This window comes from Penicillium paradoxum (assembly GCF_028828445.1).
Source record: "Penicillium paradoxum strain IBT 22861 chromosome Unknown utg000007l_segment0_segment0, whole genome shotgun sequence".
NCBI lineage: Eukaryota > Fungi > Ascomycota > Eurotiomycetes > Eurotiales > Aspergillaceae > Penicillium > Penicillium paradoxum.
Window position 1 is genome coordinate 5,091,544 of NW_026643185.1, and position 24,275 is coordinate 5,115,818.

The window sequence follows — 24,275 nt, forward strand, 5'->3', positions numbered from 1 at the left end:
ACATCTGTGGCACGTACATTGTACATCACTCGCGCACGACCCGGGTCTTTGATCCGCCAAACCACATGTTAGCGTTGCAGGGGCTGGGACCTCGCGGCGCCCGATGACGCATGTGGAGGGACCGCCTTGAGCACCCCAACCACAGCATATTTCATCTTTCACCGTGGTATGCAGATGCAAGGGGAGCTGAGAGCTAGGCTCGGGCCATATTGAAAGCTGAAAGGCCACGATCGCGATCGGCGTCGATCGGGACTTGATCAATGGTTTCACGAGGGATGTAGTGGGCATGGATAGGGATAGACGTACCATGGACTTCACTGTATACAACGTACTTCCTGGAGTCCGATGTACTGGTACAAGAGAGAAAACGGACAACACTGCTCCGAATCAAAAGAAGCGGTCTATCGCGCTACGCCGATGTTGTCACCAGGTGATGAAATGAGAAACTGCCCCGCTGCAACTGCGGAGAGGAAGCATTCAGAGCGCGATAAGAGAACTAAATAGGAAAAGGGAGGAACCGAGAACACGGCGCATGCTGAGGGCATGAGAGACAAACTCCCGCTCAGCCTCGAAAAGGCCGAAAAAGATACCATCGTACTCCCTATAGCCACATGCCGAGCCCAATGTCATCAATGTCATTCGGACTACTCCGTAGTGACCGTGACCTGACCATAATCTTGCTTTCTGTGCATTTCGCTACCTTGGGGGAGACTAAATTAGGAAGGGAAACGCCGAAAGGCCAAAAAAGGTCACCAAAGGAAGAGGGCAAAAGCCAATTTGGCAATTCCCTTGATACTCCTGGGGACTCGAAAGCGACACTATTGACCACTCAGGTCTCCCCACATGACGTTGGGCCTTCTTCTTTCTTTCATTTTGCTTTTTCTTTTTTTTTCTTTTTTTTTCGAAAAAGATTTCATTTTGATTTTGATTTTGATTTGATTTTCATTTTCATTTTCATTTTCATTTCCATTTTACTCTTAGTTCTTTTCTCTGAATTTCTCATCTGGAGTTCCCCTCGGATTTGGCGCAGTTAGCGGGTTAGGTCATTAGGCGTATAGTGCGGGACTAGAGAATACAAAATGCCTCCTATGCCTTTTTTTAGGTCCGGTCTCTTTCAGAAGCTTTTGTCCTGCTTACGGTCAGCTTCCTTCAGCTGGGCCGATTAATTGTAACTTCATTCTCCCAGGCTATCTCTCAAAGCCTCGCATATAACCCCGAAGCTCGGAAACATGGACTATCAATGAGCCTATGGTTTATCTTCAGCCCAGTGGGGTCCTATTACCGAAACCAACAAATCCCACTCTAAAGCCAGAATCCTCTCAAAGAAAACGATCGAATCACGGCGTCGAGTCACAAAGGGAAAAAAACGAAAAAAGGGAACTCCATTTGCCAGCGCCATTCAGATTCATCTGTTGGGGGGAAAGCACCGAAGCCGGGTTCATCAACCCGCAAAATCCCTTAGCTCATCAAAAATCCTCAAAGTTTCTTTTTCCAACTTCCTCCATCTTTCCAACCCAACCCCGCCCCCTCGTTCCTCTTCATTTTCCGACTCGGTTCTCCTCGAGAGAACGTTGAATGGAAACGCAATGGCCGCGCCGAGTGGACCCGTGTTGCACGACGACATGAAGCCAATGAAGTGAGTCACTTCTATATTCTTAATGATTCCGAAAGGCGGGGTTTGGAATGGGAAAAAGAGGGTCCATGATCCCCTCACACCGCATTGCATTACAGTCTGGTTGTTTGTATTGGGGTTGTCCTGCATGAAACACTGCTCGAGGAGAATGGCCTCCTCCCCGTGTCTCCATGTCTCGCCATTCGTCTCGGACCTTGTCGGAATTTGCCTACAGCTCCGGAATTGATGTTTTTTGTTGGAGCCATTGTTCAGCCCGTTTTGTTGCATGAACTAACCACCTTCCGTCTCAATAGCGCTGGACTGGACGACGAGAGCCAAGACCAGATCAGGTCAAACGGGTCTACCCCAACGCCGACTGGAATCGCAACGCCCGAACCCGATCTCGCGGACAAGCGTCTGCCTTCCATAATGCACAACTACTTCCAGGTTGGTTCTTTCTCTGGTGATAAAGCGAGTCTGCCACGGTTATGGTCATGTCTGTCGAAACCCTCTGTGGACCCTCAATCAAATGCGCTTCCAATCCATTCCTCTGGTTCCTCCGAGTCTTTTGTCATGATGGAGCAGGAAGATGGGTCGGATAAGATGGAGGATGAACACCCCAGCTTGCCCACACCTCCACATTCGTTGTTGCAGCATGAGTCGGACGAGATGGAACTCGGGACGAGTCCAGGCGTGTCCTCGATTTTTTCAACTCTGAAGAAATACCTCATCCCACCTGCAAGCACTCCTCCTGATGACTCTTCTTCCCGCCGTCAAACATCTCTCCCAGTGTCCAGCATCTCTGACGACTCTGTTCTTGCCACACATTTCTCCAACCCCACTCTCCCTTCTTCCTCAGATGCCTTTTCCCTGACCGAAGCCCCCCTCCTCGACCATGAAAAGCCGCATGTCTCTATATCTTCTGAGAATCTTGCCAAGCTAACTGAAAACGCGCCCGATGGGTCGCGTCTTAAGAATACCCCACCTCTTACTCCCCGGGCCATGTCCAACGAGGTCCCAGCCGCCCAGGACAAGACCATCACTTCGGCCCCGCAGGAGACCTCCTCGGAGACTCCCCAAGAAACGCCACAATCCGAGTCGAAGTCGGACGATATGGAAAGCTCTACAGATGAGATTACGATGAAACTCGATGAAGCATTCCCATCTCAACCCCAGTCTAAATCTACGACAACTCCATCCAACGGGGCACCCACGGGCCCGATCAACGGTAAATTGTTTGTGAAAATCACCGACGGTCGAGGACTGCGACCCAGTTTCGATCCGTATGTGGTGTGCGTATTTGAATGGAATGAGTACATTTCAAAGGGTGCTCGCGACGGCGAGGAGGAAAAGAAACGACGCCAGCAAGAGTCAGATGCCGAGGAGGCTGCTGGTCGGCCCATGGCCATTCCCTTGAAGAGCCGCTCTAGTAGTCACAACAGTGCAATCGAGAGTGATCACAAGGGGCGGACGCCTGTGACAGACCCGCACTGGGATCACGAGGCCACCTTGTATGTTACTTCCTAACCCAGCTTCTCAAACCCGAAACGCTCAACTAACATGTTCTATGAAGTGACGTTATGGGAGATCAGTCAGAGCTCGATGTCACAGTTTATGACCGCAACAATCAGGAAGCTTTCTTGGGCCACGTACGCCTCTGCATCAACCTCAAGGAAGATCACAGCCGACTGGAAGGCTGGTTCCCCTTGGTCGCCCGCGGTGCCGGAGATAACCAAGTGTCTGGAGAAATTCACCTCGAGATGAAATTCGAAAAGACAGATCGAAAGCAGGTCGGACCGAATGATTTCCTCATCCTCAAACTCATCGGCAAAGGAACGTTCGGCCAAGTCTACCAGGTTAAGAAGAAGGACACACAGCGTATCTATGCGATGAAAGTCCTCTCCAAGAAGGTTATCATTCAGAAGAAAGAGGTCATACACACCCTCGGAGAGCGCAACATCTTAGTGCGCACTGCGATGACAGCCTCTCCGTTTATTGTTGGGCTGAAGTTCTCTTTCCAGACTCCAACAGATCTTTATCTCGTGACGGATTATATGTCGGGCGGTGAATTGTTCTGGCACTTGCAGCGTGAGGGTCGGTTCCAGGAGGCCCGGGCGAAGTTCTACATCGCCGAGTTAATCTTGGCTTTACAACACCTACACGATCATGACATTGTCTATCGGGATCTTAAACCGGAGAACATTTTGTTGGATGCCAACGGTCACATTGCGCTTTGCGATTTCGGTTTATCCAAGGCGAATCTGGCACAAAACGACACCACCAACACCTTCTGTGGTACCACTGAGTACTTAGCTCCCGAGGTGCTGCTTGATGAGCAAGGATACACAAAGATGGTCGACTTCTGGTCCTTGGGAGTATTGGTCTTCGAGATGTGCTGTGGCTGGAGTCCGTTCTATGCCGAGGACACTCAACAGATGTACAAAAATATCGCATTCGGCAAGGTTCGATTCCCCCGTGATGCGCTCAGCACTGAAGGACGAAACTTCGTCAAGGGCCTGCTGAATCGTAATCCCAAACACCGACTCGGTGCGAACGGCGATGCCAAGGAGCTCATGGCACACCCGTTCTTCCACGATATCAACTGGGAGACACTTTGCCGCAAGGAAGTAATTCCTCCGTTCAAACCACAGCTGCAGTCTGAAACCGACACATCGAACTTTGATCCCGAGTTCACAAATGCGATGGAGCTGAACAACTCGCTCAATCTCCGAGCAGCAGCTCTCGCCAACGGTCTTATGCCAGCCTCTACGCCCTTGTCCCCTGGGATGCAAGCCAATTTCAAGGGCTTCACCTTCGTAAACGAAAGCTCTATCGACCATCACTTGATGGATGACAGCGATCATATGGATGAAGACGCCATGCATGACGGGCATTGGCAACATGGCCACCGGTCGGGCGATTCGACCGACCAGCGCATGACCGGCGTTCAGAAGACGCACGACGGCACCGAACCCGGTATTTTCAACGTCGATGATACCTTTGACATGTGATTACGTTTCCTTCACTCTCTTTCTGCATGATCATGGAGTCTTGATCTGGCATACATTATTGTTTCTTTTCTTGTTGTACATGCCCTCGGATTGCATCACTTCCCACCCGCAAATATGGGTTTCGATTTCCATTCCCATTTATTCTCGTCTCGTTTCCGACTCCCGTTTCCTCAAGTTGGTTTTTCCACGAACTTCCGCCCTCCTCCTTACTTTATCTTTTAAGTCCGATTTCGGTGATGTCGAGCACCGGCTCAGATTGATCTCAGATTCTGGCCCTTTCACGAACTTTTCATGATATCAAACTTGATACTCGATAATCGAGATGATTCCATTCTCTGGTTCGTTTCCTCGGCCAGTTCCCAGTCACATACCCCCTTCTTCCGGGTTTCCGGTGAGTATCCTCACGTTCCATCTTATAGGGAATCCCGGGAGAATTTTGCGTGTTTGGAGGAGTTGGGTCTTGGGTAATGTTCATTGCGTGCTTTCCTACTGCCAATCATCGTGCTCTGGGGGTGATTAGTCGCAGCGAACTTGCTTTGCCGTGTTCTTCTGTCTTTGATCCTGTCTCCAGCGCAGTGTTGATAATCTTATTTTCTATCTTCTGGGATTGATGTCCTGAATTCTGATACCTGCTCTTCTTCATTGAATCTTTCCCATGGTATCTCCTACCGTCACCTACACTTTCTACCTCTCTTTGTGGGCATCAACATGGCAACGGTGGTAATTTGAGAATTTTCCTGCCTCGGGGCTTTTTCCATTCTTGCACATCTCGGTGTGATTCGAGCTGTTCGGATTTGATCTCTGGGTGGTAGCAGAGCGTTTCGTTCGAGTTCCATTTTCCATGGCGTTCAGACTGGCATCGGCACGGGCTCGAGCTGCATCTGCATTGGGGGGGGACGGATATCCTTTTCTAGTTGAATGTCAGATTTTCCCATATGATATCCTTGCAGTAAAGGTCATCACTACTTCTGGGAGATTTTCTCGGGATTGCAGGCTCCTGTAGATATTTTTTCTCTCACTGGTTCACACTGTATACTTGCTGTACCGAACATATAATCCCTCGAATTTAATTGCTTCACTTCGTGCCCATTGGGATCATGTCCCCTCACTCTCGCACGTTCTTATCTACCTCCGTCATAGTGTCTACTCCCTTCAGTATCCACACGCCGCTAATACCTACACACAGACCAAGCGGCCAGAGATCTCAACTCCTTTGTAATACACCGATACAGTGTGACTCCCGGTCATTGTGGGCTCCCACTTGGAAGAAGCAGTTATCGAATAGCCTAATATAGACTAGCGCAGTTTCGGGTACGGGCCGAGAAACAATGCCGGGAGGACTCCGGACAGTTAGCACTCCCGGGAAAACGGCACGGTGTCGATTCCATCGCTCTGGGTCGTAGTAGGCTCGAGCCCTTCTCCAGAGGTGGCAGGCTATGGTCTGATCGTCTTTTTGTCGGATGATCGGCATACAATGGTCAATACTGGGACTGTGGACTTCAGATGGGTGAGTTTTCTACTGTGAGTTTAGGAACGTTGTTTATCGATTTATGGTGGATATAGAAGGGAGGGAGACGAGATTATGAGGGGACGAGACTTTTTTAGACTTTTTGTTAGATGTACGAGTAGGTATGTAACGAGATGCAAAGCTCGGATTTCCGTTCGAGGTCAAGATATAATATATTGTGTTAGTATTTTGTGCGACTTATATACATTCTCGTCTACTCCGTACGGAAGAACAGAATGGAATCGCCCGTAACCCTCTGTTAGCCGCGTGACCCGAACCAACCCTTCCAAGGATTGAACATATGCATGTTCCAAGGTTGTATATTGAACTCCGTATCCGTCGTATGGTCTATGGGTATCACATGTGGAGGCAATAGACAGAAGCGTCGTGGCTTGACCTAGTCACTTTTATCGTATCCATCAAACCCACTCGAACATTCTCTCCTTATTCTACGCGATTTCCCGAAACTACGGCACGTTTAAGTTTGCCTTGCATTTTCACGCGAGACCGCGTGGCTGTCAGCACCTCGTAAAACCCAGAGACGCGTGGAACTCAGCTCCAGCACGCCCAAGAAACAAAAGTGGCCATAAATAGAACGGATTCCAGGCCGCGCTCGGTTCTCCCATGGTATATCCAATGCCATCAGGCCCGCCACGCCATATCATAGGCACATTAGTGCACAGAGAAGGCACGGTGGACCCACGGTATGCTGCAGGCACGGAGTATAGTACAGCGAACGGACCATGAACCTTCCAATTGGAATTCCGAATTCCAAGGACAACGACAGTGGCACCTTCCAAGGTTCTATCGGTACTTACAAGATCCAATGGTGCCATTGGCTGCGAGACTGCCAATGGAACCCCCCAGCACGTCTCCACCAGATCGGAAATTCAGCGGTGATGCCCATCCATGGATATTCTGATGGATTTGAGACATGCTCTGCCGGGCTTTCCGCCATTTCTATGATCACCATATGGGGTACATACAGACGACGAAGCAATGAGGTAGACGAGGTGTTGCACTGGACAGAGGAAGCGCTGAGCTCCTTTCGTGTTGAGGGCTCTAGTGGCCAATCCACCGCCGATCTTGCTAGATCGATCTTGGGAGATTGCACGGAGGATAGATTTTAGTGGCGGAGAACACGAATCATGTTTTTTTTTTTAGGTTTAATAATAGGCACGAAGTGCTAAAGTGTGTACAATCCACCTGCACAGTACGGAGTATAAGGAGTACGGAGTAGTGTCAATAGTGATATGCCGATCACCTAGGTTCTCTGTTGTACGTGCAGGGACGCGCAGACCACTCTGGAGTACAAAGCTAAACCAAAAAAATCAAAGTGAAAAGGTGTTCCTGCACCAGCCGTCTAGTTTCCTATTTCATTGGCCTGCAGGGCGATATGCGCTTGGGCCGTTTGGATATAAAATGCAGCCTCGGTACTCCGTACGGAGTAGATATCACGATAACCGACGATGAAAAAGGAGAGAACAATATAGATCTACTATAATCTGAAACCCCTCCCAGAGTACAATCTAAAATCAATTAGAATACGAAATCGTCAATGCAAAGCAGCAAGAAAAGCCCCAAAAAACGGCCAAAAGTAGGGGAAAAAAAGAGAAGGAAAAGGGGTTGATTTGGCCCTAAAGAGGGCCCACCCCGAACTAAACCCGAACGGGTAAGGGCGCAGTTAGTTCGCGAACCCTCGACACTCGGACCTGGCGAGCCGTTATTTTGATATTCCTGCGATTTGAAGAATAACACCGTACTCGAACCAAAAGAAGATGCATAGGAATCTTGGGTGAGTGGCATCCACTGCTCAGTACACGCTGATCGGACGACCAGATGCGATAGGGCAAAGGATTGAATGTACGGAGTACAACTAGTTCAACCCCTGAACCGCCCCTGTCACCCGAGCGTCTCCGCTTTCCAACACGCGTGCTGCACGGCTTACTCCTTCAGCCCATTCCTGATGTGGGGGGAGATCGCCTTGCTCACTGTCTCGTTTTTTCCCTACTGGTTTTGGAAGAACGTGGCGTGGTACTAAGGGTCTCCAGCGTTTCTGATCTAATGGGCCTCGTACTCCGCTCATTCTCGGAATTATATCCCTCTATCATTCTTACCACTCTCTTCTCCTTCATTTTTCACTTCTTGTGACGCACACTATTCAATACAACGCTGCGTGTTGTGGCTATCAAAAAGCATTGGAATTCGCCGATCTCTACTCCGTAATCATTACGCCATATCCCCAAGTCCCCTACATTCCTGCACCCCTCCACCTCCCTATTGGGAATTGACATTGCTTTTTTCCCCTCGTGTCTCTTGTCGTTTGTTCCGATGCCAGAGCAGATTCACAATGAGTGTTGTCGCCACTAGAACAGCAAGCCCTGCGCTGTACAATCCCATTTCTGAGGACCATGTCGACTATTCCATCCAACCAACTGCCTCCCGGACATCCTCAATATCATCCTACAGATCAAACTATACCGCCTCAACAGCACCTACTACATACTCGCCATCCTCACCATCTTCATCCTATTGCCAAGGCGACTCAGTCAACTCTTTGCCCAAGTTCACTGAACCAATTCAACGACGAGTGCCCAGGGAGGTCTATGAAGTGATAATCCACCATTTGGAAGAATTACACAAAGGACAGCATCAAACAGGATGTACAACATGTTTTCAACGCGATTTACATGCCTTATCGTTGACTTGTCGGTCTTGGGAAAAGGCTGTCAGAGGTCCTCTGTGAGTTTGATCAGTCGGGGTTCTCCTTGTTTCATTCAATGGCTAATTGAACATGCTGTGCTAGATATCACAGTATACATATTGTCGGAGCTGACTCCCCAGCCCAACTCAAGAAATATCGCCTGAAGAGAGGGAGTCGTTTGAAGCTCCTGAGACGGACTCTTCGCGAGCGAAAGCTGCTGGCCAATCTTGTCTACGAACTACGGGTGCCCCAGTTAGACTTGCTCTTCACCACGACGAAGCAAAACTCGCCATGGCAGGATTATCGCGACTTGGTCGCATCCGTGGTCATGGTGTGCCCAAACCTGGAGCGCCTCTTGGGCTTAAATATCCCGTACCATCACGAATTCGATCGGTTGACCCATGCTCTATCAACGAGAAAAAAGCTCAAAGAGCACACATGGGTATTAGGCGAGGCCACAGAAGTATCTGAGGTGTCACCGCGCGATGACTCCTGCCCTGGGAGTCTAGGTCCCTCCCAAATGTTCGAGTTTTTGGACTACCATACCTCGTGGACAAACCTCGAGACATTGATGCTCTATGGATTGAATGGAAACGGGTCGTTGGAACCTAGCGTCTCCCTCCGCATGTTCGATCTTCTTCCCTCATTGCGAAACCTTTGCGTCTCGTCATTCAATGAAGACTCCTTTGATGACAACACATTGATGTGCCTACCCCCGTTGGAGTCACTAAGGCTGGAGAACTTGCCTGGGATCACAGATGCCGGTCTCTCGCAGTACACGTCACGACCCGAATCGGCCTCCCTCAAGACATTCGTCCTGGTGGAACAGAACATCGACTCGCTGCTAGTCATTTCCAAAATTCTTGCTTCATTGCAACAACTCGAACGCTTCAAGATCATCCAGACCGGCAAGTGTTTAACTTTGCCGAAAGCACACATGGTCTTCCAGCCTATCCTCGCCTCCTCAACCCTAAAATACCTCCATTGGGATGTGGCGTGCCCCGATCCAGGCACAGCTCTCACCCAACTTGATACCCTCCCCTTCCAGAAACACACAAAACCATCTGATACTGCCAACTATCATCTCGCTCAAAGTATCCTATCCGCCGGTTTCCCTGAATTGGAATCGCTTCGTGCACCCAACGACGTGGAGCCCCCTGGTGCGCTCCAAGCTACCTGTCGACCCATATTGAAGGGACAAGCTTTACTCCGACCAGACCGATATAGCTTGCCTCGCAGCTCCCACGGTTCCGTGAGCACCCGACCGATCGCTCTACCTGCGGGCAACAATCTGACTTCGGCTCGAATCCGCGCCCAGACATTCATCGATATGGCCGCCAAGGACACCGAGGAGGGCATGTCGGTACTAATCCAAGATTTTTCGGATGAATACGTGCCGGACAACGCGCAAGGCTCACAATTTGAAGATGAACCCGAGCAAGAAATGGACGACTACGGCATCTGGGCCGCATGTGAGCGTTTCAAACATCAGGACAAAAACCACAGCGGCCCCAAAACGGTCTACGAGTTCCGCATGCCAACCTTGATGGGCCGGAGTGGTGTCCGGGATCCAGCAACAGGTGCATCGATTCCTCACTTCGTTCTTCGTCCGGATATTACTGGCCAAGAGTTAGACGGCGGCTTGATTGGGTGGAAGCAATTGCTAGCCTCAAACCAGTCACTGACATATGCCGCCGGTGTAGGCGTGAATTGCTTCCGCGGCGGAAGTCCTTGCCTCTCATCCCCCGAAGACTTTACCTCACCTGCCTCCAGTACGTCCCGGTTTGGCTGGAGCAGTTTGAGTGGTCGCTCTATGATGGGTACATCTCCAACTACACCCACGACACCAATCACGCCCATGAGTAGTACAATGGGCTCAGCTTTACCCTGGGATAAGGATACCTGTACTGGCTCCTGGAACCACAAAATGGGTCGAGACTGGTGGTTCCATATGGAGCGTGATCGTCCGGGCAATTCAGAGCTCATTGACGTTAAACAACTCTTCTGATCCATTCTCCTTCCTTCTGATCATTTTTCTTCTTCCCTTTCTTGTCTATATCATCTACGCCATATACCCCACACTTGTTAGAACATCTTTTTATCCTCTCTTTTTCTCGATTCTCGTCTCATTGTACCAGGTCACGATATACGCGCTGCCATGTCAGGCGTGCGGAGATGGGCGTTGCATAATGATTCGATGCGCACCAAACGCTTCGACCTTTGATCATGTGGATTTTCTTTTACTATTGTATCATTATTTGCGTGTCTGTGGAAGGTTAATGAGTGGTACTCATATTCTTCTTTCTTGTCATCTTATTTTTGAGTCTGCACACTCTTTGTATCATACTTGTACAGCATTGACCACATAATTATAATCAAACAGCATATGCAATGACTCAAGATTCTCCATGTCACCTAAAAATAGCCCTAAGCTGGTCTAGATATCCTATCTGAACAATAAGCAGCCATCCAGGCCCAGCTACAGGGCTGTATCCCGGCAGTATAGATGATGACTCATCCCGGGCTGAATCGGACCGATAAGCGAATGCCAACTGATAAGCATCGAATACAAAGAGCCCCTCGTTGAGAAAAAAATATCCCCCCACCTTCGCTTTCCCAATCGCTATCCGTCGCAATGGACCCCGCAAAGCCCGTTGACCTGCCCGAGAGGCCTAAGGAGGCCGTCGATCCCACGGCTCCGCCCAAGAAGTCCAAGAGCCAGGAAAAGAAAGAGGCCGCAGCCGCTAAGAAAGCCGCGGCCAAGCTAGCAAACAAGGATAAGCCCAAAGCAGCTGGAACGCCCAAGGCACCCAAGGCCAAGGAAGCTCCTGCGCCCCGGGATCCCAATGCTATGTTTAAGGTCGGCTTCCTGCACGACGTGTACCAGGAAAAGCCTCTCTCCGAGACCGTCCCCAAGATCCGCACGCGATTCCCGCCCGAGCCCAACGGATTCCTCCACATTGGTCACAGCAAGGCTATCGCAATCAACTTTGGATTTGCGAAGCACCACGGTGGTGAGTGCATCCTGCGCTTCGACGACACCAATCCCGAAGGTGAGGAGGAACGATACTACAACGCCATCCGCGAGATCGTGACATGGCTCGGCTTCACACCTGTGCGTGAGACCAACGCCAGTGACAACTTCGACCGCCTCTACGAGCTTGCAGAGGATCTTATCCAGCGCGATGGTGCTTACGTTTGCCATTGTAATAAGTCCGAGATCAAGGCCCAGCGTGGTGAGGTCGAGGGTGGCCAGCGTGGTGGAGAACGCTTCTCCTGCAGCCACCGCACACGGCCCATTGAGGAATCTTTGGCTGAGTTCCGCGCCATGCGTGACGGTAAATACAAGGCCGGTGAGGCAGCACTCCGCATGAAGCAGGATATCACAGACCCGAACCCTCAGATGTGGGATCTGTTCGCCTGGCGCATCATGACCACCGAGGACAAGCAGCACCACCTCACGGGAGGCAAGTGGAAGATCTTCCCCACTTATGACTTCGCCCACTGTTTGTGTGATTCCATTGAGGAGATCTCACACTCTTTGTGCACCACCGAGTTCGAGCTTTCTCGCGTGTCGTACGAGTGGCTCTGCGACAAGCTGGAGGTCTACCGCCCTAACCAGCGCGAGTACGGCCGTCTCAACATCACCGGCACAGTCCTTTCCAAGCGCAAGATCATCCAGCTTGTCAAGGAAGGTCACGTCCGCGACTGGGATGACCCACGTCTGTACACTCTCATCGCACTGCGCCGCCGCGGTGTCCCCCCCGGGGCGATTCTCGCCTTCGTCAACGACCTTGGCGTAACAAAGAACACCACCAACGTCCAGGTCGCCAAGTTCGAGCAGATCGTCCGCCAGTACTTGGAAACCACCGTCCCCCGTCTGATGGTCGTCCTCGAACCTCTGAAGGTCATCATCGACGATCTTCCCGATGGCTACGTCGAGCTGCTCGACTCCCCCTTCTCCCCCAAGGACCCAGCCTTCGGCACCCACAACATCCCCTTCACGAAGACCGTCTACATCGAGCGCTCTGATTTCCGCGCCGTCGACTCCCCAGACTACTTCCGTCTCGCCCCCGGCAAAACCGTCGGCCTCCTCAAAGTCCCCTACCCGATCACGGCGACCTCCTTCGAGACCGACCCCGCAACCGGCGAAGTCATCTGCGTGCACGCCAAATACGAGAAACCCGCCGAAGGCGAAGCCATCAAGAAACCCAAGTCCTTCATCCACTGGATCGGCGAGTCCGCCGCACACAACAGCCCCATCCGCGCTGAGGTCCGCTCCTTCAACCAGCTCTTCAAGTCCGAGGACCCCTCCGCCCACCCGGCCGGTTTCCTGGCTGATATCAACCCGGATTCCGAGGAGATCTTCAAAGATGCGATGGTTGAGACCGGATTCCAGGATATCTCCCGCTCAGCTCCCTGGCCCAAGGAGGAAGGCGCGACCGAGCCTGGTGAGAACAAGCACTCCATTCGCTTCCAGGGTATGCGCGTTGCGTACTTTGCTGTTGACCGTGAGTCCACTGATGAGAAGCTGGTGCTTAATCGCATTGTTACTCTTAAGGATGCTGGCAAGAACTAGGATCTAGAAGTGAGGGGCTTTTGTGAATGCCTTTTTCTTCGTTGTACTCTGTTCTGTTCTCTTATCCTGTTCATTTTAAAGAACGAATCTCATGGCGGAAGGTGTGTGTGATGAGCCACGGTTGTTGGTATGGATTAATGACCAATTGCATCTTTGCGTGTCTTTCTATTTCTAGTTTTTTTCCCCTTGAGGGATTTTGTTGGGTCATATCTTGCAGAAGTGATTATAGTAGCATTTAGTATCGAGATATGTTACAATGCATAGTGATTGACAAGGACTTCTGAGCATGAACATTTGTGTTTACGTGTGTGATATTTCTTACCTTCAATTTAATGCGCCTGATAAACGATCTACGCCCAGGGGAAAGATTTTCTTAGTTGGCTCTACCTATATCGCTCTATGTCTCGACATTTATTTTGTCATCTCTTCCGTTGTGGGATCAAGACCTCAATGCGCTATGGGGATTTTTGGGAATCTCCAAGAGCAAGACACGTCCTGAAGCACAGCCGATAGCTATGGTCGTTTCAAACATAACCCATGAACAAGACGGCCGGTATTCCGGGGGAAGCCACAGAAAATTTTGCCCTCCATCTGTTATCCAGGAAGAACCCTTGTCTGATTGGCCGTTCTCTGCCTCTGGAAGAGGGATGGAAGGGTTGAGAGAGGTCGCAACGAAATCGCTGGGTTCTAGATTGGATGAGCTAACGGTGGTATGTAGGAGGTCAAAATTGTCCTCACCAAGCTTGTTCGTGCACTTTCCAGTCGTCAGGTCCCAGATCTTAACTGTGCCACCGTTTGACGCTGACTCGAGTCGATTTCCATCCTTCGACCAGGCAATCGACGTGACGCGATGACGATGTCCCTGGAGCTGTAGTATGCACTGTCCAGTCCTCGTATCCCAGATTCCGATTCTCCGATCCGCTGATGTTGATGCGAGTCGACTTCCATCCTGCGACCAAACAATTGATCTCACCGAACCGCTGTGTCTCTCGAGCGTCCCGCGGCTTCCCGGGGGCGCTGATATGCATTTTCCAGTCGTCCGGTCCCAGATCTTGACGGTGCCATCCATTGACGCCGATGCGAGTCGACTTCCATCCCGCCACCACGCAATTGAAGTCACCGAACCATCATGTCCCTCAGCTATTGTTGATATACACTGTCTGGCCGTTAGGTCCCAGACCCTGACTGTGTTATCGACTGACGATGATGCAAGTTGCCTTCCATTCTTCGACCAAGTAATCGACGTTACTCGACCACGATGCCCCTTGAGCTCTGATATACACTCTCGCGTCTTTGGGTTCCAGACCCTGATGATTTGATCCTCTGACGCTGATGCGAGTCGACTTGCATCCTGTGACCAGACAATGGACGTGACCGAGGCATGTTGTTCCCCGAGGGTTGATATGCATTCCCTAGTCGCCAGATCCCAGACCATAATTGTTTTATGATCTGACAGTGATGCGAGTTGCCTTCCATCCGGCGACCAGGCAATAGCAGTGACTGCATCACCATGTCCCTCGAGTGTTAAAATGCACCGTCCAGTCATCGGGTCCCAGACCTTGGTTGTGTTATCGTATGACGATGATGCAAATCGGCTTCCGTCCTGCGACCAGGCAATGCAACGGACCGAATTACGATTCTTGTCGACCGTTGATAGCTTCTGTTGGGTCGCTAGGTCCCAGATTCTAATAGTGTTATGAGATAACACTAATAGAAGTCGACCGCTATCCGGGGACCAGGTAATTGACGTGACTCGATCACTATCTCCCTTAAGCGTTAATATACACTGTCCCGTCACGGGGTCCCAGATCTTGACAGTGCCATTATTTGACGCTGATGCGAGTTGACGTCCATCCTGCGACCAGGAAACCGATGTGACCGAATCATCATGTCCCTTGATAATTAATATACACTCTCCCGTCACCGGATCCCATATTCTGACCGTCCCATCGTTTGACGCCGATGCGACTCTAGTCACTCTACTTCCCGGTGACCAGGCAATGGACGAGACCGGACTCCCATGTCCCTCGAGTGTGTGTAGGCATAGACTCCAGTCACTTTCTATCATCTGTTCGTTCAGAACATAGTTTGGTCGATCTCTCTTGTAGCAGAGCCTGGTCAGACTACTGCTTGGGCTGAAGATAAGCGAAGAACTGTATAGTTGAAGGGGGCTCGTCTCGATTGCCACTCTATGGTATCGGATGAATCGAGAAGCATCATCGACTCGCTTCAAGAGTGCCAGTGCCATGTCTTCGTCCTATCAGGAAGTCAGCGAGTGAACGAGGGAAATCATTTGCACATAGGAACGACTGCTTACATGGCTATTCTCCCGAAGGATGACTCCCAAGGCCAAGATGGATGAAATTGCTTCCGAAATCTTCCCCATCCAAGAAAGAGCCTCGATCCAATGCAGGAAATGCTTGTCTAGAACAATGCGAAGGCGCTCTAGGTCACCGCGCTCAAATACTGCTCTCCGTAGGTGCTTGATCCAATAGCGACAGGCATATTGGACCTCTGGCAAAAGAAATTCATCAACTGACACTTCAGACACAGTGGTACCAGGTGCTTCCTTCTTGCCAATGTCTTGCTTAAGGTTTTTGCACATGACATTTACACAGCATTCAAACACTGCCCTGTGCGCTTCTTTTTCACAGACCCAGAAGTTTGGATCGAGACATCTCTTGTCATCAAGAAGGAAGTAGCGAAATGAGGGATGGTGTATCTTTAGTGGAGTGTCCTGACCCGGTGGGATATCCAAGACTGAATGACAGTGGTCAAGCGCTTCGTGAACATCTCCCTTCGGTATCTCGAGCAGACCACCGAGACCACGTTCTGAGAGAGGGGACAGAAGAACCGCTATGGTTCTCAGGAGCCTCTGGAGCAGTTCTTTTTCCGTTTCCAAACATTCGGGTGGAAGAGATTTCTCCAAAACTGCCCGGTAAATCTCCCCGAGATGTTTCACCGGCAAGGAGGAAACATCAGTATTCTCGAGGATGACGCGGAGTCGGCGGGTGGCATAGTTGCCGTTCACAGACTTTATTTGTTGACAGGCGCTCGCTGCCCAGACAAAGATCCGGGCAGATCGGCGGACGAGTGCTTTAATATCACCATCGGTCACGATTTCCCTCGATAGATTGTGTTGAAGGAAAAGTGTAATATCGCGGTCTACTGTGGCTCCGTCGACTCTCTGAAGAACAAGATCCGGTTCGAACAGACAGCGAGCAAGGTTGCGGATCCGAGACTCTGGTCTGCTTGTAATGAGGACCCGGAGCTGAATGTGCCTGAAAGCACTCCCAGGATTTGCCAGAAGCTGCAAGATCTGTCCGATGTCCTTGTCATTCTCACACTCATCCAACGCATCTACCACAATGACGAGTCGAGTCGGTAGAGATGAACGGGCAAGCCGAGAGATCGGCGTAGCAATGAGATTTTCCCATTGGTCAGTCAGTGATATGCGCTGGGAATTCTGCTTGTGTTCGGATATGACCTTTTCCAAAACGGTTTGAAATTTCGATTGTTTGGAGCGCAGTTGGTAAGCAATTGTGCTGAAGAATCTTTCGCCATGGCTAGTCTCCTGATCTCCTCGGGAGAAGAAAAAGGAGGCCATCCAATGCTGATCATCGAATCCATCCACGTCCCGAGCAATTGTCGAGGCAATGGTTGATTTGCCTGTGCCAGGCCAACCTGCTAACCAAAAGATATGCTTCTGGTCATCGCTATCCAGCCATACCCTGATCCTGTTCTGAACTTCGACTCTTGTACCGGGAAGACAAAATTCTCTATCGAGTGAGTTCCAGGCGGCCCTGGAGGCATAGGGCAAGGGGCTCGGATCGTTTCCTGTCCGGATACGGGGTTATTAGTCTTCTGGGAAGTAGAATCCTACTTTGAGCACTAACCGATCTTCAGATCTGCCTGCTGTCTACTGGTATATTCCTGTACTTTTCAGCAAGGAACAGGGGCGGACCCGGCAGTGATGCACGTACCTCTATCACAGTGGCAAATTCCAGTCCAGTCTTGTCTGCAAACATTGTTAAATGTCTTTAATTCGCTATGCAAAATCTTCGAGATACACACTCTCTTTGAGTCCCATGTTCTGAATACAATCTCGCACCCGGAACTTCTGTGTCAGATGTCTGAGGAACTCCTCTGTTGCCGAATCTATCGCTCCCTTCTTCTCACACTCATTCAGCCCAATCCCCTGCAGCCCCTGGTCGACATTAAACCTGAAGTACCGCTTCTTATCGAAGTGACTTGCCCATCTCGCTATCATTCTCTTCTCCGTGTTCTCTGTCTCGGTTGCAATCTGCACCAGTGTCCTCCCTAGGAACTCGAACATCTGGTCCTCAAACGGGTTGATGCCTGGGTGGCCTGTTCCGATCGAGATGAAGCACTTGACCAACGGCTTCAGTTCAGCGGTTTCATGGCACCATATGTTCGACGCCTCGCCTTCCACCTCTTCCACTGGATTATTTGCGCCAAGTGCGCCATCAGCAAATGAGCGGTCTCCGATGCTGACGGGTTCAAAGAAAGTTGTAGCGGCCGATGTCGCGAGGGCGGCCTGACATATCGTCGCCCGGATATTTGATTCGTGAGAGAGGCTGTAGCTTCGGAAGCGGACGATGGCCTTTGTATAGCGATCGGCGGTGCAAACGAAGCTAACTATGTTAGACCGATCCCCTTGATTGGAGATATACTCACGTTCTGCATCCGCGTTCAATGCCGTCGTCAAACAGGTCCTCCTTGGATGCACCGCTGTCCTCAACCACTTTTTGGATCGCGCTTTCCAGCTTCCCCAGGTTAAACCGGGGTCTGATACCACCCCTAAGGTTGATAGGGATTGATCTCAGCTTCTCGCCAAAGACTGCTGCTGCAAGTTCGCTATAGGCATCTATGCACCTATCAACATCCATCTCGAGGCGTCCCAGCATAATCGCAATGAGGCTGGCTGATAGTTAGCACGTCGGATTGAACAAGGTAGGCCCACTCACCCGCCAGTGCTTGTGCCTCCGATAAGGTCAAACACTTCGCACGGTTTCACCGGAGGGAGCCCTCGCCTCCGCCGCGCATCGTTTAGTCGGTCCATGATCCTCTTCAAGATATAGAGTGATGAGAGGCCTCGCACGCCGCCGCCATCCAAGGACAGCAGGCATAGGCCCTTTGTGTCAACTGGGTGCAGCCCGGCGGGCGCGAGAGTACTTTGTGCCTCCATGGTGGGTTCAAACGTCCAGCGGTGTGCTCATTTGCAATCTTGTTTATTCACAAGCTGATGACGCGTTGAGCAGTGGGAGCATTAACAGTGAGCCTAGGTAATGTAGCGGTTATATAGTGGCCTGCAGGTCATGAGGTACGCTAGGAGAAAAGGAATTTGGGAGGGGGGGGGGCTAGAAGTGAACACACCTACATGTAGGCAGCCTCCACTCTCTTGCCAGCTCCGAGGGCAACACCCGTCTCGTATTAGCCTACCCCCCAGGATCAGATCAAAGAGTAATTTAGATACTCGGTACAGTATTCTACCACGGTCATCGCCGCCTGCCATCGAGAATCCACATAACATGGTAATTAGAGCACGGGCCGCTGGAATATGCAGGTCTCCTAATTTCCCTTCGAATTGATAAGAGACCACAGGAAGCCCGGAGCCTCACAATTTGGATGGGGCCGTGCTAGGTACTGGGTACTTGCAGGGGGAATACCTACATGTAGGTATGCTCCGTCAACTAATCACAACCCATAACTCCTCCTGCAGGCCAGTGACGGACAGTGACGGGCCACAATTCACGGCGCCCATGACCTCGCTGGCAGTGCAGTCTACTTGACCATCGCTGGCTGTTACCCCTTGCCCTGCCCACTCATGCATCTGAGGGATTTTCTTTGTGATATGTTGATCTCTAACTGGCACATTTTACGGAGTTCTCCGTACTCCGTACGGCTTGCCGTCTTGCTATAGTTTTTAGAAAAGCCACGCTAAAAAACATTGGCGGGTGGGTCCTCCGTACCTTTCACTAGTGAGCTGTACATTTGTACGTAGGGGTCTTGGTAGGACAGCGAGCCCATCCAAAAGTACGGAGGTCCGGCTTACTTAGGGCTAGGGGCCAGAGCCCTGCGCCATACATACCTGTAGGTTCAAACATCCAATGCCACCGTTGTATCAGCAGCTGAACGGTGGAAACAGCACAAAGCGTCTGGCAACATAACACGAACTTGATTATTGCCGTCTACGGAGTAGGGAATACCTTGAGGCCCTGGAGAGGAGACAGTGCCGTTGAAGTCTGGTGGAGATTCCACCCGATGTATGGAGTCTGGAGTATGAGTACATGGAGGTACATTAGGTACTTCGTTTGAGACATCGAAATAAAACATAACATCATGAAATATAATCAAATCAAAATGATAAAAATGATCAAAATGATAAAAATGATAATAAAATGAAATAAAAGATGAAACGAAAAAGAAAAGAAAAAGAAAAAGAAAAAGAAGAAAAGAAGAAAAGAATAATCGAAAAAAAGTCGGAAAAAAAAAAAGAACATCCTCCGTGTCGCCAGAGAGAAAAGGGAATACGAATACGCCTTTTTTTTGTTTGCTCTTTGATCTAGACAGGCGGAAGATCGGCGACGATCAGCAGCTACCAGGGCTTTTTCCTGCGCCCTCGTGTGCCTGCTGGCCGCCTCTGCGGAGTAAGATCATCCATCCCAGCTGAGCCCCAAAAGAGATTGCTACATTGGGGGGGGGACACTTCATGTTGGTTCGGATCCTGCCAAGGATCACATACATCACATTAGGCATGGTCTAGCCACCCGCCACAACATCTTGAGTCGGGTCCCTGGGAGTGTGTGCACTCGGGAGCCAGTAAGCAGTCAGTGTTCTAGAATACTGTACGGATCCTCCGTCCTCCGTATGAAGGACTGTAATTCGGATTTAAACCTGCGGGTTAGACGGGTCCGGGACCTGCATCTCCCTCGGAGCTGGCCAGAGAGTGTATAAGGAAACAGTATATGAGAGACCCTCCTCCCAAGTCGATTTGCATTTAGCTTCTTTCCAATTCGTCCCGCCAGAGTCCCTCTTCCTCCCCTTGTTGAATATCTCAATATCTCAATAGCCTTCATGGCGTTCCTGGGAAATATGTATAGTATGATCTACATCAGGAAGATTTCGGTTTGCTTCCTGATATTTTGTGCTATAATGACTGTCCTAGCGGAACATGGTGCGAGCAACCCCAACTCCTTTTTTGCCTGTGAAGATCGTTGATAACTGATTTTGGATTGCTTCGCAACTGAAGACGACGGATATAACAACGACGAATCTGACAACGACGAATTCGACAACGACGAAGTCGACAACGCCAAATTCGACAACGACGAAAGCGAAGACCCTCCCATGATCACAGGCCTCCTTATAATCGAAGAACCTAGTCAACCGCTCCCTACCGATGCGGTCACTATCAGATGGACTTACGACGCCACGGAAGATGATATATACACCGTCGAACTATCCCCCAACAACCGCCTAAACACCAATCCATACAGCGACTCGTGCAACGGCCGGTGCGAATCTCGATCCTTTTTTGCGTCTGATATCTCAGAATATCCGGCCTCCCGTTGGAGAACAATCGTTTCTGCATCCCGTTCCGAGCTCACTGTTCCTGCGGCTAAGTTGACCTCCATAAGGCCGGGAGCGACGTCTGATATCAACCTTGTCGTTTATCAAGCGTACTACAATAGTTACTTCGGAATATACGAGATTCAGTCTGGATGTGCCTGTATCTCGATAGATGTGTTCGCCTCAACTTCAACATCTGCTTCGCCTGTCTCAACTGCCCAATCTGCTTCTTTTGCATCAACCCCCACGCTTGCGACGGCGATGGCTACTCATACGACCACAACTGCCGACAGCGAGCTTGTGTCGACACCCAATCCGGGAGACGGCGAACAAGAAAGAGAATCCACAAGTCAGGGTTTATCAAATGGCGCCAAAGCCGGTATCGGGGTCGGAGTAGGCGCCGGGGTTCTGGCTATCCTCGCACTGGTGCTCTTTTACCGATTTCGTCGCCGCGCCGCCAACGGAAACGCGACCACCTAGGCTGCTACCAGAGACGTCTCTGATGGGTGTCGGGGATGTTCGGCTGGAAGAGCCTGTAATACTCTTGTTTTATGGGAAAGCTCGCACGGCTAGCTTGAAGGCCTCGGTCTCTGGTGGCTGGTCAAGCCCCTATGTACCCGTGCGGGTATAACCCGGTGTAATATTGATATGGATTTCCGAGACTAGCAATTTGTACCAGAAGGTCCTCGATGGGAAGTGGGAGTGGTTGGGGAAGTGGAATTCCACGACTCCTGGTTTGGCAGGTGTCCTTGGCTGCACGCCCGTTTACAATACAATGATCAATTTAGGCGTTGGTGTGTGAAGATTGGACTTGGATATGTGCTTTGTTTCAGGCTACAACTAATATATTCCTCGTCATGCTTCAAGTGTTGTACTCCGGTATACTTAGATCTCGTCGATCTCTTCCGTGAACATCCTCTTGCCTGAGGTCTGGGTCCACCCGAAAATGGTTTACACTCTCCCCTGTCACAGCTCGTGTTATCCGGTCCTTATTGAGATTGCTATTGTCACTGTCGCCCCCGATGGCCATAATGTCGTGCTCTGGTTGGAGGATTCGTCTTGGACCGCGGTATATATATATCTAGATATATATCTGTATTGTGTGCAATCTAGCCCTTTCGCGCCATAGCTATCCTCTCTATCTCCGCCTGAAATTCATTGAGAACTGTATGTAGATTAAGATTTTCCCTCATAGGAGCCCAAGATTCCGGGGACGCATCTGGTCCAAGGATGCGAGAGACCATGCCAATTTCACAGCCCACAGCCACGTGATATAATTGGTAAAAACGTCCCTCTTCCTCACGGATGACCCTTGCCATCCATGCACTAGTCATCAGCCCATTCTCTCTTAGATAGGTGACGCTGTGATCATAATATGATTTCGCAGTCGCAGTCTATCATTGGCCAAATGATGCAGGCTCAGGTCGAATTAAAACGGACAAACATTATACAAGGGCAATTCTAGTATAGGCCTCAACCCATGGATTAGATGGCAAGTGGTTAGACACTACTGACTTAGAAGTATCAAGACGAGCGTAATAAAGGGCTCACGACGTTCATGCATAACGAATTACCGGCTCCCATTCAAACCGAGGGAGCATACATACACGAGATGACTCGAGACACATGGGTGGGGAAAAAGGGCATAGAGATAACGTGTATGAATCAGGACATAAAAACCAAGACAATCTAGTCTAAACATAGATGCCCATGTTGGTATCCCTCTTCTTAGCCTGGACTTCCGAAATAGCATCAACGTAGTTCTCGTGACCGATCTTGCTCTGACCCTTCCGTAGCGCAATCATACCAGCCTCAACACAAACAGCCTTGAGCTGGGCACCACCGAACTCGTCCGTGCTGCGAGCCAGCTCAGCCCAGTTGACGCTGTCCTCGACGGACATCTTACGCGAGTGGATCTGCAGGATGTTGGCGCGGGCTTCCTCGTTTGGCAGAGGGAACTCGATCTTGCGGTCCAGACGGCCGGAACGGAGGAGGGCAGGATCCAGCACGTCGACGCGGTTAGTTGCTGCTAGAACCTTGATACGGTCGTCTGAGGCGAAGCCGTCCAGTTGATTCAGAAGCTCCAGCATGGTTCGCTGCACTTCACGGTCTCCGGATTTCTCTGAGTCGAAACGCTTGGTACCAACAGCATCCAGCTCGTCAATGAAGATGATAGAGGGGGCCTTCTCCTTGGCTAGGGCGAAGCAGTCGCGCACAAGCTTGGCGCCGTCTCCAATGAACATCTGCACAAGTTGGGGTCCGGCGAGCTTGAGGAATGTGGCATTCGTCTCAGCGGCACAGGCACGGGCCAAAAGTGTTTTACCAGTTCCAGGGGGTCCGTACATCAAAGCACCTAAGGGAATTCGTTAGCTCCGAAGTACATATGAGAGGAGAGATGGACTCACCCTTGGGAGCCTTAATGCCGATTTTCTTAAAGCGCTCTGCCTCCTTCATCGGCCATACGATGGCTTCCACAATCTCTTCAATCTGTTTATCCAGACCACCGATATCTGTGTACTTCTCTGTAGGCTTTTCGTCGACCTCCATTGCCTTGACACGGTTGTCATACTCGGCTGGTAGTGTGTCCAGAACGAGATATGAGTCCTTGTTGACACCGATCAGGTCACCGGGCTTGAGCTTTTCGTGGTCTACGAGGCCGATAAGCGGAAGGAAGATTGTTTGGCGGGTGGAGGTCTTGATGACAGCGGATTTGCCTACGCGGGTGGCATCCAGGTCGATATTAGCCCCTTCCTCTGCTGCCTCTGCCTCCACATCAAGGTCCAATAGTTCGACGACATTTCCGACAAGGTATGGTAGTTGTCTAGATAATTGTAGATAAAAATGTCAGTATACTGTTGAAGATAAACCATGTTTGGGTCGATCCGCAAGCTGGCCATCAAGCTCCGCGGCTTTGCAGAACAGCCAATCTGGGGACCGATGAAAGCGCACCTGTTGTTTTCAATCTTCTCTTGATTATCCTTCACCTTCTCCCTCATTGTGCTCTGCTCATGTGTCAAACGCTGGAACTCGCTTTTCATGATGCGCATCTCGTTCTCCAGCATCCGCCGTCGCGTAACGATGTCTGCCGTGCTTGAGTTCAGGATATCCTCGTCCAACATCTCTTCTTCTTCATCCTTCTTGTCGGCGTCTGCCATTTCGGCATCATCGTCGCCTTCGGGCTTCTTGCCATTGCCATCGTTCTGGTCTTGCTTCTTGTCTCTCTGCTCCTGCTCGAGGTCGTCGAGGTCCTCAAGAGTAGACATGGTGGG

At 50.6% G+C, this 24,275-nt stretch overlaps 6 protein-coding genes across 6 annotated transcripts; 4 read left to right on the forward strand and 2 right to left on the reverse strand.

Moving 5' to 3' along the window:
* Window positions 1–1,586: 1,586 nt before the first annotated feature.
* On the forward strand, window positions 1,587–4,623 carry schA (serine/threonine protein kinase SCH9; the record flags this gene model as incomplete). The annotated part of the gene is made up of 3 exons (XM_057180437.1): window positions 1,587–1,636; window positions 1,732–3,123; window positions 3,186–4,623. 3 exons carry the CDS (start codon window positions 1,587–1,589, stop codon window positions 4,621–4,623), a joined length of 2,880 nt encoding a protein of 959 aa, XP_057028823.1.
* A 3,857-nt stretch (window positions 4,624–8,480) lies between these two features.
* N7457_009395 (uncharacterized protein) lies at window positions 8,481–10,842 on the forward strand (the record flags this gene model as incomplete). Its single annotated transcript, XM_057180438.1, has 2 exons — window positions 8,481–8,872; window positions 8,937–10,842. 2 exons carry the CDS (start codon window positions 8,481–8,483, stop codon window positions 10,840–10,842), a joined length of 2,298 nt encoding a protein of 765 aa, XP_057028824.1.
* A 627-nt stretch (window positions 10,843–11,469) lies between these two features.
* N7457_009396 (glutamine--tRNA ligase) lies at window positions 11,470–13,413 on the forward strand (the record flags this gene model as incomplete). The annotated part of the gene is made up of 1 exon (XM_057180439.1): window positions 11,470–13,413. One exon carries the CDS (start codon window positions 11,470–11,472, stop codon window positions 13,411–13,413), a length of 1,944 nt encoding a protein of 647 aa, XP_057028825.1.
* Window positions 13,414–13,852: 439 nt separating this feature from the next.
* Window positions 13,853–18,622, reverse strand: N7457_009397 (uncharacterized protein; the record flags this gene model as incomplete). The annotated part of the gene is made up of 7 exons (XM_057180440.1): window positions 13,853–15,670; window positions 15,731–17,250; window positions 17,310–17,346; window positions 17,397–17,431; window positions 17,488–18,068; window positions 18,112–18,354; window positions 18,402–18,622. The coding sequence occupies 7 exons, from the start codon at window positions 18,620–18,622 to the stop codon at window positions 13,853–13,855; spliced, it is 4,455 nt and encodes a 1,484-aa protein (XP_057028826.1).
* A 1,967-nt stretch (window positions 18,623–20,589) lies between these two features.
* On the forward strand, window positions 20,590–21,486 carry N7457_009398 (uncharacterized protein; the record flags this gene model as incomplete). Its single annotated transcript, XM_057180441.1, has 2 exons — window positions 20,590–20,611; window positions 20,687–21,486. 2 exons carry the CDS (start codon window positions 20,590–20,592, stop codon window positions 21,484–21,486), a joined length of 822 nt encoding a protein of 273 aa, XP_057028827.1.
* A 1,214-nt stretch (window positions 21,487–22,700) lies between these two features.
* On the reverse strand, window positions 22,701–24,269 carry N7457_009399 (proteasome regulatory particle base subunit RPT5; the record flags this gene model as incomplete). Its single annotated transcript, XM_057180442.1, has 3 exons — window positions 22,701–23,359; window positions 23,412–23,827; window positions 23,956–24,269. 3 exons carry the CDS (start codon window positions 24,267–24,269, stop codon window positions 22,701–22,703), a joined length of 1,389 nt encoding a protein of 462 aa, XP_057028828.1.
* Between the last annotated feature and the right edge of the window lie 6 nt (window positions 24,270–24,275).